At 45.4% G+C, this 11,386-nt stretch overlaps 1 protein-coding gene across 1 annotated transcript in view; it reads left to right on the forward strand.

The window, feature by feature from the left end:
* egf (epidermal growth factor) overlaps nucleotides 1-11,124 on the forward strand; it is a 167,071-nt gene extending 155,947 nt beyond the window's left edge. The window contains exons 23-24 of the mRNA XM_041180324.1: nucleotides 6,964-7,069; nucleotides 11,098-11,124. Of these exons, the coding sequence (XP_041036258.1) occupies nucleotides 6,964-7,069; nucleotides 11,098-11,124 (133 nt within the window). The remainder of the gene's footprint in view (nucleotides 1-6,963; nucleotides 7,070-11,097) is intronic.
* The last annotated feature ends 262 nt before the right edge of the window (nucleotides 11,125-11,386 follow it).

Below are 11,386 nucleotides of genomic sequence, written 5' to 3' on the forward strand. Positions count from 1 at the left end.
CGCTCCAAGGCACATACACCCAAGCTGGGATGTCCCTTGTAAGATTGTGGGGGGAGTGGGGAGAGTGGTGGGGGGCAAGCACAGGCTTAAGGACTACAAAGCAAATCAACCACATCAGACCTGATTAAAGTGCAAGTGGGCTATATTTACAACATGTTATAAAATTAACAATCATAGTGCACCTGTGTAACCACATGTCAAATCAAAACTTCTAAATCTATCATTCCCGACCATTTCTTCTCGGTGTTCCCCCGACATCCACAGCAGGCCAGGAGGCAGCCTGCTGACCACTTTGTCCTGTTACTTTGGATGACCTCGGTGACCGTCCTCTGGAGACCCGAGGCCTGTAGGGCCCCAGCTTACTTTGGTTATCCTGCTGCGGGGCAGCTGCTCCCTCTGTGGTCACAAAGGATGGAGCTGAAGGGGTCACAGGTAAGGGGGATTCCAAAGAGCCAGACACCCTTAGAGAGTCCTGATTGGAGGTCCCAAAGACGCCCAATAGCCGCTCCTCCTTCCTCTGGGTCCCGAAGGGCCCCTCCCTGATACATTAAGGGGAAGGGGCACCTGGAGGGAGGTCGAGGTGCCCACCCCACTCTTGCATAGCCACTGCCAAAGCTCACCCATGGCTAGAGCGATGGAATGCAGATCTGCACGCATTCTCAGCAGAAACTGGGTGTTCGGATAGATCAGGCTCTCCACAGCGAGTGCCAACCTCCCCATGGAGGCTTCAATGTGCACACATGGCGGCATCACTTCATCAGACAGCAGGTGGATGGACTCCTCAGCCTCATGTGCCACTCTGTTGAGGGCGTCCACCACCTCTGTCTGATGAACCCCCTTCTCTTGCAGCTTCCTCAGAATCTCATGCAGGGCTGATTCCAGAGGCTCATCATCCGACTTAGACATCGCAGATGCCTGATCCCCAGCAGTCCTCTGAGTGCCAGTGAACTTGGCTGACCCTGCCTCCTCCTGCTGTGGACACGTGTCCGTATGGTGACCAGCAGAATGTGAGACCCTTCCTAAACTACATATAGTACCGAGGTATATGTCCCTGCACCAGTGGGGGTGCAGGTGGCTGCTGTGATGCTTCTACAGGTGCACTTTTTTCTCCTCCCCAATGTCCTCGGTCCTGTGTGGGCTGGTGTGACTGCCGGACAGGGCTTTGTCCTCTTGCCTTGCCCTTTTCCTGCCAGCAGCTGTAATTGTGAGAGGAGAGAGCGAGTGACTGCATGAGCTGCCTCCAACATGGAGGAATACGTGACCCTTAGGTATCTGAGTGACATACATGGATCCTTACTGGATGGAGGCCGCCTGCTGACCTCTCCACCTCCGCAGGCTCGGTCATTTTCCTCCCCTGCCAGCTGGGCTGCCCACTCCTCGGAGTCAGTCAGGTTGTTGAGGTCAGGCCGGCCCCCTCCCATCTTCTTCCCCTCTCTCCTATTGTGTCTCAGCTTTTCCTGCACAGAGAGAGAAGGGTTTGGGAGCTATTGGGTTTCATGTCTCTTTCTCATGCTTCCGGTCTTACAAATAACCCACTGGATTGTGTGCCATGTGATGGCTGCTCTGCAGGTTGTCCACAAAGGCTCTGGGGCCGCGCCCTCCAGAGCGGTGAAAACATGCAGATAGAAGGATAGGGCTCACAGAGGCATGTCAATTAGCTGGTGCTTGCTGGTCCCCTCAATGCCTGAGCCACTTACCCCCACTCCCTTCCCCCACCAAACAGCATGTGAGCTCTCTCTGTGGAAGGGCCAGGGACCCATGGTGGCCTCTCCACCTGCAGAGTAAGATGGACTGCAGAGGGGCCATGAGGCATCATCTTATCACGTTGTCACTGAGGCCCATGTCCTGTCTGCCATTCAGTGTGGTGAGTGTGAACAATTGAGAGCTCACTTACCCTGATGGAATGGATGTGGTCATTCATCCATTTCTGGCACTGCAGTGCGATCTTCTGGTGGAGGCCCTGGGCATTGAACTCATTGGAGACTTCCTCCCATGCTGGGTTGGTCTGACAGATCAGCCTCCTTCTTCCATCCTCTGGGTAGGGGACACTCAGCCTGGCGTCCTCTGCATTGAGCAGCACTTCAAGGGATGCGTAATTGAATTTGGAGGTTGGGGGCTCCTGGGATTGAGAGGCCATCTACTCCTTCAACAGTGGGTAAGTTGATGTCCAGGCACCTTTTAAATATGGTGCCCAGATATGGCGGCACCGTCCAGCCCACCCTGCTGCAAAATGTGGGAAACCCCCAACTGTACAATTAATTACAATGGCATCACACGATAAGGCGTGAATTCCCACTGGCCTCCATGGTGGGAAACACTCCCGATTCCCACTCCAGCCTGACTTAGACTCAGAATGGAAAATTCCACTCTTTATTTTACATTGCCTCTCTTTGTTCTTCCTACCAAAATGTATCACACCTCCTTGCATATTTCATCTGCCATGTATTTGTCCATTCTTTCAGGCTGTCTCTGTCCTCTTGAAGCCTATCATTATCCTCCTCACAGTTCACAATGTTTCCAGGTTTTGTGTCATCTGCAAATTCTGAAATTGTGCCTTGTACACCCAAGGCTAGGCCATTAGAACACATCAAGAAAGACAGAGGTCCTCAAAACGACTGATGGGGAACCTGACTGTACACCTTCCTCCAGTCTGGAAAACAATTCTCTGTTTCCTATCGCTCAGCCAACTTTGTGTCCATGCTGTTGCTGTCCCTTTTATCCCATTGACTTAGATTTTGCTCTCAAGCCTATTAAGTTACATTTTATCAAATGCCTTTTCGAAGTGCTTATACACCACATCAATCACATAACCCCCATCAACCCTCCATGCGGACTAACCAAAGAATTCAATCAATTTAGTTAAACATTGGCCTTGAACAAGCTTTCCTCGATTAATTCACACGTGCCCACTTGACTGTTTTATTGTCTTGGGTTATTGTTTCTAAAAGCTTCCCCACCACCCACCAGATTAAACTGATAGCCCTGTGATTGCTGAGTTTATCCTTACATCTAATTTTGAACTAGTGTGTAACATTTGCAATCCTCAAGTTTTCTGGCACCTCCCCTGTAACTAGGAACATAACATAAATAGGGGCAGGAGTAGACCATATGGCCAGGTCCTACTCAGACCCTCTCCCACAACTCCTTTCTCAGCACATCAATGGCTGTATCGGTGCCACTTCGTGTTCTTGTCTGGAAAAATTTATCAATTTTGCTTCCAATTTCCACCCTTCTTTTAGCTTCACATGGTCCATTTCTATCACTTCCTTTCCCTTCCTTGACCTCTCTGCCTCCATTTTTGGTGATATAGACTGTCCGCTAATATTCATTACAAGCCCACCGACCGCCACATCTACCTCGACTACAGCTCCTCACACCCTGCTTCCTGTAAGGACTCCATCCCATTCTCTCAGTTCCTTCGCCTCTGTCACACCTGTTCTGATGATGCCACTTTCCAAAATGGTGCTACTGACATGTCTTCCTTCTTCCTTAGCCAAGGTTTCTCCCCTACTGTGGTTGACAGGGCCCTCAACTGTGTCCGACCCATCTCCTGCACCTCTGCCCTGACCCCTTCCCCTCCCTCTCAGGACCATGATGGGATCCCCCTTGTCCTCATTTCTCACATGACAAGCCTCCACATTCAAAGGATCATCCTCCATTATTTCTGCCAACTCCAGCATGATGCCACCAACAAACACACCTTCCTCTTACTCCACCCATCAGCATTTCGTAGGGACCGTTCCTTCCATGACACCCTGGTCCACTCTTCCATCACCTCCAACACCTTAACCCCTTCTTCCAATGTAATTGCAGAAGGTGCAACACCTGCCCCTTTACCTCCTCCCTCATCACCGTCCAAGGACCCTAACACTTCTGTCAGGTGAAGCAGCACTTCACTTGCACCTCCTTTAATTTGGTCTACTGCATTTGCTGCTCCTCTACATCGGGGAGACCAAATGCAGACTGGCTTTGTGGAACACCTTCATTCTGTACACAAGCATGACTTGGACCTTCCTGTCGCTTGCCATTTCAACACATCACCCTGCTCTTATGCCCACATGTCCATCCTTGGCCTGCTGCAATGTTCCAGTGAAGCCCAACGCAAACTGGAGGAACAGCACCTCATCTTCCGACTAGGCACTTTACAGCCTTCCGGACTTAACTTTGTGTTCAACAACTTCAGAGCATGAACTCTCTCCTCTATCTACACCCTTTTTTAACCCATTTTTAAAAATGTATTTTTATTTTTTATTTACTTATTTTCATTTTTATTAATCAATTCATTGTTTTTGCCTTTTTTATCCACCTTTTTTTAGCCTTTTTTTAAATCATTTTTCTCTAACCACCGCCCCCTTCCACCACTCCCCCCAAAAGGGCCATCCGTTACTTGTTCTATGTTGTTCTTTCACAGAGTGCTTACTCTTGTTCTGCTATTAACACATTCTACTTTTTTATCTTTGTGCCAGTATCAGCACTTTCTTCATCATACCATTGACACTCCCTTTGTCTTATGTCCATGACATCTTTGTGAATCTCTCCATCTATCGTTGACCTTCTATCCTGCTTTACCTCCTCCACCCCACCTTAAACAATATAAATTCCATCACATTTCTACATCTCTTTAGCACTGAAGAAGGGTCATATGGACTCGAAATATTAACTCTGTTTCTCTCTCCATGGATGCTGTCAAACCTGCTGAGTTTTTTCAGCATTTCCGGTTTCTGTTTTGGATCATGTGGGTCACTGAGCCTGCTCTGCCATTCAATATGATCACGGCTGATCTTGGGCTTCAACTCCATTTTCCTGCCTCTCTCCATATCCTTTGATTCCCTGCGAGATGAAAAATTTGGCCATCTCTGCCTTAAATATATTCAATGATGGCACACCCACAACATTCTCATGTAGAAACTTCTAAACATTCACAACCCTTTGAATGAAGCAATTTCTCCTCACCTCAGTCCTAAATGACTGGTCCCTTATTCTGAAACTTCATTTGTGCCCCCTTGTTACAGAGTCCCCAGCCACGGGAAATAAGGCTTCACTATCTACCCTGTAAAGCCCCATCATAATCTTGAATGTTTTAATGAAATTGTCTCTCATTTTCTCAACTCCAGAGAACATAGACCCAATTTACTCAGCCCCTCATCTGAGAGACTAAACTACTGAACTTTTCCTGCACTGCGTCCAATGCAAAGATTGGAAGATTATGGTCAGTGCTTCCACAATTTTCACTTTTAATTCCCTCAGCATCCTCAAATGCATCTCATCCTGATGACTTATCAACTTTAAGTACATCCAGACTTTCTAATACTTAAGCTTTGTCAATTTTTAGCCATCCAGTATCTCAATTACCTTTTCTTTCACTACAGCTTTGATGACATCTTCTGCCTTGGTAAAAGCAGATGCGAAGTACTTATGAATGAGGACTTTGCATCTAGTTGCAATGGTACACAATATTGGTACTGAGTAAATGGTTCAGCATATTGCCTGTCCATCAGCTATATGTTTGTAGATGCCCAAAGGAAATGCCAGAGCAACTTGGGTAAGCAGACCGGCCAACAGTACAATGGAATTTTGGCTGAACATACGAACAAGGATCAGGAGTAGGCCATTCGGCCCCTCGAGGCTGCTCCATCATTTAATAAGATTGTAGTGATCTGTTAGTAACCTCAAATCTGCATCCTGCCTACCCCTGATAGCCTATCACCATCTTGCTTACCAAGAATCTATTCACCTCTGCCTTAAAAATATTCAAAGACTCTGCTTCCACTGCCTTTTCAGGAAGAGATTTCCAAAGACTCACGACCCTCCGAGAGAAAAAAATTCACCTCACCTCTGTTTGGGTGACCCCGTATTTTTAAACAGTGACCCCTAGTTCTAGATTCACCCAGAAGAGGAAACATCCTCTCCACCTCCACCCTGTCCAGACCCCTCAAGATCTTAAATGTTTCAATCAAATTGCCTCTTACTCTTCTAAACTCCAACAGATACAAGCCTAGCTTGTCAAGCTTTTCCTCATAAGACAAACTGCCTATTCCAGATACCAGTCTGGTCAACCTTCTCTGAACTGCTTCCAACGCATTTACATCCTCCCTTAAATAAGGTGACCAATACTATACACAGTACTCCAAATATGGTCTCACTAGTGCCCTGTACAACTGAAGCATAACCTCCCTACATTTGTATTCAATTCCCCTTGCAATAAATGATAACACTCTATTAACTTTCCTCATTACTTGCTGAGTCCCTGTTGCCATTGTTCTTCAGCCAAGGTGGTCTCCTTAGAGGGAGTTATTAGCTTGTAATTTCTGGTTTATTCACTTGTATTAGGTGTATTAGGTGGCATCTTGTTCAACAGGCAAACACTGGCCGGGGGCCGGGGTGGGGGGGGGGAGGTGGGGGTGGATATTGGGGGTGTGTGGGTGTATGGGGGTGGGTGTGGGGAGGTTCCCTCATTGAAAGGCAATTAGTGCATGACCAAGGGACCCAGCATCGGGAAGGGATGGTCCCGCTGAGAGCCAACCCCTTGCCTTTGCTGTTGCCGCCTCCCCACGACCCCCGGCCCCTCCTGCCTTCATTCACCTATGGCCTGAGATCCAGTGACACCATTAGGCCTTGTATGGTGTCATACTGGCAGCAGCCTCCCTGGTGGCACTGCTATTCAATACAGCTTCTGGCCTCTGATTGGCTGGCAGCTCTCAGCAGATGGGACTCCCACCATTGGGGCCCTTGATCCCAGGGAATGCCTGCCACTGTCCAGTAAGGTGTGCAGGCCTTCCTTAAAAGAGGTGGCATGTGACTCTCGCCAGCTCTCCAGCTAGCAGGCAAGACCCTGCTTCACCTCCGTTAAGTACTGCCGAGTATTTCTGCATCCCGAACCTTTTTAACATATTAAACACCTTGATCAGATTACTGTTAATCTTAATTGGAGCTTCCATAATATATATAGCTTTTATTTAATAGGCACCAGAAACATTTGAAGAAGAGCCGTTATTCAGAAGAAATGAGTGAAACAAGCAGCAGCACCATTGACAGTGTAACCGAGACATCGACAAATACTGAGCAGCAGGTAACTTGATCAGTTCATGAAGATTAAAACGAATGGATGAAAATTTATGAGAGTGCAGGTGTGAATTCCCAGTAAGTGATTTTGTTGAGCTGTGTGCCTCCCGGGAGCGTGATTTGTAAAATAATTTCTAACAAACATAAGAATGAGGAAAGACCAACCTAATATTTCAGATCTCCTGGTGAAAACCTATTTCGTTCCAAACGTCAGAACTATTGAAAGGAGCATGGCAATAGCATGGAAAACATCCAACGAAATTGAATACCTTACAATTTCTCTGCAGAAATTGGTGTCATCGTTGTGATATATTTTGTAGACGAAAGAGCTTGCAGATCTTTTAATTGCATGGTACAGGAGAAAAACGTGATGCTATCTGTACAGCCAAATTATTTTAATTGACAATTTTGAACTTGGGCACTGCATTCTGATTTGCTTGCATAATATAGTCAATGTTATAATTTTATATCCAACTTTATAAATATGATGAAATTGTGCATTGTTCTACTATGTATAACTAGAAAACACAAAAGTTCAGTTGAAACTCAACAACATTAAGATATTTACATACAAACTCGGTTTATTTGAATCATAACACAACACAGGGAGAATGTGATGGAAAAGATAACACGTAGACTGGGATTTTCCGTGCCTTCTGGTGTTGGGCATGTTTGGTGGCGTGAGCGAACAATATAGTGCGATTGGTTTCACAATGGCGTGAAACAAATTTGCGATTGTCCACTCAGCCCGCCACTGGCGGGCCGCATTTCCCACCATCAGACATCGGGAACCTCACTGTAATACATCGGCATATCATTATAAGGCTAGCCTGCCAGACTCATCCCCCCCGTGGCTGGATTGTCTGGCCACATCAGTGGGAAAACATGTCGACATGTTTCACAACAGCACATAAGCGACATGCACCTGACGGGCTGCACTTTGCTTGGGACTTCAATGTTTGTTTATCTACTTGGCTTCGGTCAGCGCTCAGAGTCAGCAGTGCCAGGCTTCACAGACAGCAACACATCACTTTTAGTGGGGCTCACAGATAGGTTTCTACCTACCAGATCAGTCATACCTGAGTAGCTTTTCAATGGCTGCAGGGCTAGGGCTTGCTTGGGGAAGAGGGAGAAGTGGCCTCAGGCAAGGCAAGAAGCTGCAGGCTAAGGGCTGTACTGGGGAAGGAGGGTATCCCAGGATGTGTGTGGGGACACATGTTGATCTGTGCAAGTAGCCTCAAGATGGTGATGGCTGAGGATGCAGTCTCCAGAGGAAATTAAGCCAGTTGGACATGTGAGGGTGTGTGTGAGGATGGGTGGTGAATGCCCCTTGAGAAGGCAGTGAGTGAGATGCCAGTGAATGTGTGATGGGCTTGAGCATGTGGGTTTAGAATGATGAGATGGTTGCCATATCCTGGCTACACGGATGAGATCATTCATCCTCAATATGCATGGGATGGCTAACCTCTTCTGTGCAACATTAGCACTGGTCACCACTGCCATCGCCTACCAAGTTCTAGTAGTAATGTAGCTGCCCCTCCTGCGGCTAGAGCGGGGGTAGAGGACATCACAGCGGGCCTCCACAGTGTCTGAGAGGCACTCGAAGGCTGCAGTCTTCTTGCCTTTCGGGGCCATGTCTTCTTTGCGGCTGTCTTGGGCTGAAAGCACTGAGCGTGACTGTACTTTAAATGTGGTGCCTGGTGTGATGAAACGGCGAGATGATGGTGTGGTGGGCGAATGAGGGCCCACCCACCATGGAAACGGCGTGAATACTTGCCATCGCGGCTGGTGGGTAAAACGTTGTTTTACCCGCCCACTTCCACACTTAGTGCAAATCTGGGATGATTCCATCCAAAGAAAGCTTTGTAGGGGTGAAATATCTGTCTTAAAAGCAAAAAAGGCATAAATACAAAATGGATTTTTCAGCTTATATTCAGGACATTTTTTGCTAAATTTAATGAACACTGGAATTTCACCCATGTTACTATTTTTTCCAGTAATAAAAAACAGACAGCCAATAACCAGTAGAGGATATAGTCTGACAAGATGATTCTCAATATGTTAAAAATTATTTAATGTCTTAAAGCAGAAATTCCAATCAGCAAATTCTGTGTACAAATGCTCAAACTACATTCTTCTGTGCACTATTTTATTTTAAGCCCTTTAAAATAAATGGAGTGACATCTGCATTAAAATACTGTGTGCAGGTTGTTGTACAACTGGATGAAGATTTTGAAGCTCGAGGATCATTAGTTGTAATTTGTACCCTTTAATCTTCTAGATCTCAAATATATTAATGTTTTTCAAAAAGCATTAGCAAATATTAAACTAATGAGCTTTGGTAGTTGTTCTTATCTGCTGATGGCTTCACTAAGGAGATGTCTTTAAATAATGACAACAATTCTAATTTTTTAAGTTTTCAAATGCTGAGAGGCATTGGTAATGTGGATGTATTTTATTTATCTAGCTTCGGTAATAATTACAGAATTTGTGAAAATTATCAGGCTTCAAATGAGAGGAGAAGAATATTTCTAACATGAAACTAGATATGTGAATAGATTCCAACCCAAGGAGTTAATATTGTGTCAACTATTCCTTTTAAAAACTATCTATTCAAAACAACGTTTGATGATTACAAGGATAAGGAAAAAAGAACTTTCTGAGGCTCAGCTTTGATAACGAGCAACCTATTAGAAAACCGCAAATGCATTGTTGGCAGGTTTTCATCCATTGGTGTGGCTAGGGGCTTGGGATCAAGGCAAGTTCTGTTCAGAGCTTTCACCTGCTGCTAAAACTGAGCCATGAATGGAGCTGTTCAAGGTTGTAAAGGTGGATTGATGGCAGAGTTTCTCCAGAGCTCCTTCTGCTCCACTGCTGTAACCTCCCCGGTAGTTGTGGATACCCCGTTAATATGCATAAATGGTGTTTCTGTCACCCTTCCAGCAAACTACAGTGTCGGAGTGGATGCAGCTCTGAGAAAATTCCCAATCTGTGACAGGACAAATTGAGCATGGTCTTTAGAGGGAATGGGACTGATGAAATAAATTGGCATTTTTATCCCATATTTTCTTAAGCTCATATTGTCTCTAAAGAGAAGCAGATGCCTTCTACTCGCTACCTCGCTTCACAATATGGCTGAGATTAAGAGCTTCCTGTCTGGAGAAATCCCAGGTTCACATTTATGTTCCACCATCTTATGGCTCCCCTCAGTTATACTAGTTAATGAAATTCTGCAAGAATACAATGAGGAATGCATTAGGTCATATGGCCCACATAGCTTGTTGCGTTTAGGAAAAATACAGTTGTAGTTTCCTGTTTAGTATACATCGAAGGCCATTTTACTACTCCTCAGTGACTGCAGGAATTTATCAGCATCATATTTGAATGCTTCAACCAGAAACATTTAACAATCTTCTCCTTAATTTAACAATGCCAATTGTTAATCTGTTATTTTTCTAAACTATCTTGGGATTCTCTTGTCTTGAAATCATGGCCTGAATTTTGTGCTTGTTGGGCACACTTGATCGATGGGCTCAGAAGTAGCTACGATTTTGCTGTCTGGCCACGATCGGACCCTGAGCGCAATTTCACGCTGGCTGGCCAGTTAACTGACAGCCAGTGTAAAACACGCCCTGAGAGGGGCTCAGCACTGCCAGGAAGGGCAGGAAGAGGGCGGGTGCTGTGAGAAGTGAGGGTGCAGGCGGACATTTCCAATGAGTTCCCTGAAGGCTGACAACTGCTGTGGAGCTGCTTCAAGGAGCTGCAGTGTTGTTCCAATGAGATTTGCACAAAAAAATGCCACAAACTCTCTGTAATACAAATTCAAGCAACTGCCATTAGAACTCATTACACCTCAACCCTGAAATATATTTTATTTTATTTCATTCTGAACATCTTATCCCACCCTGGATCGAGGATGAAGCGAAAACGTGAAGGCCACCTGGCTGACTGGCCAGTTCATCAACTGTAAAAGCACACAGGCCATGTAATGTCTCTAGTAATTGCATAATTCATATCTCTGGTTCATTTTATTAGTTCTTTAATGTATTAGACATTACATGAGCCTGTCAATTACTTCATTATTTCAAAAGCTTGGACTGTATTCAATCTATAAAATGGGTGACTAATATAACTGCATAATTGACAGTTTTCTTAATTGGCATTATGCTATAAAATAAACTAATCTTGTTCCCATGCCAGTTGCTATGGGTGTGGTACAGATTACACAAATGTTTGATCCAGTTGCTTGGATCTTGATCTATTGATGTTTTACCAAGAAAACTAACATTGGTGTATATTCTTACATTTTCATTTATTAAGTGGA

Source organism: Carcharodon carcharias, chromosome 1 (genome assembly GCF_017639515.1).
Source record: "Carcharodon carcharias isolate sCarCar2 chromosome 1, sCarCar2.pri, whole genome shotgun sequence".
Classification (NCBI taxonomy): Eukaryota; Metazoa; Chordata; class Chondrichthyes; order Lamniformes; family Lamnidae; genus Carcharodon; species Carcharodon carcharias.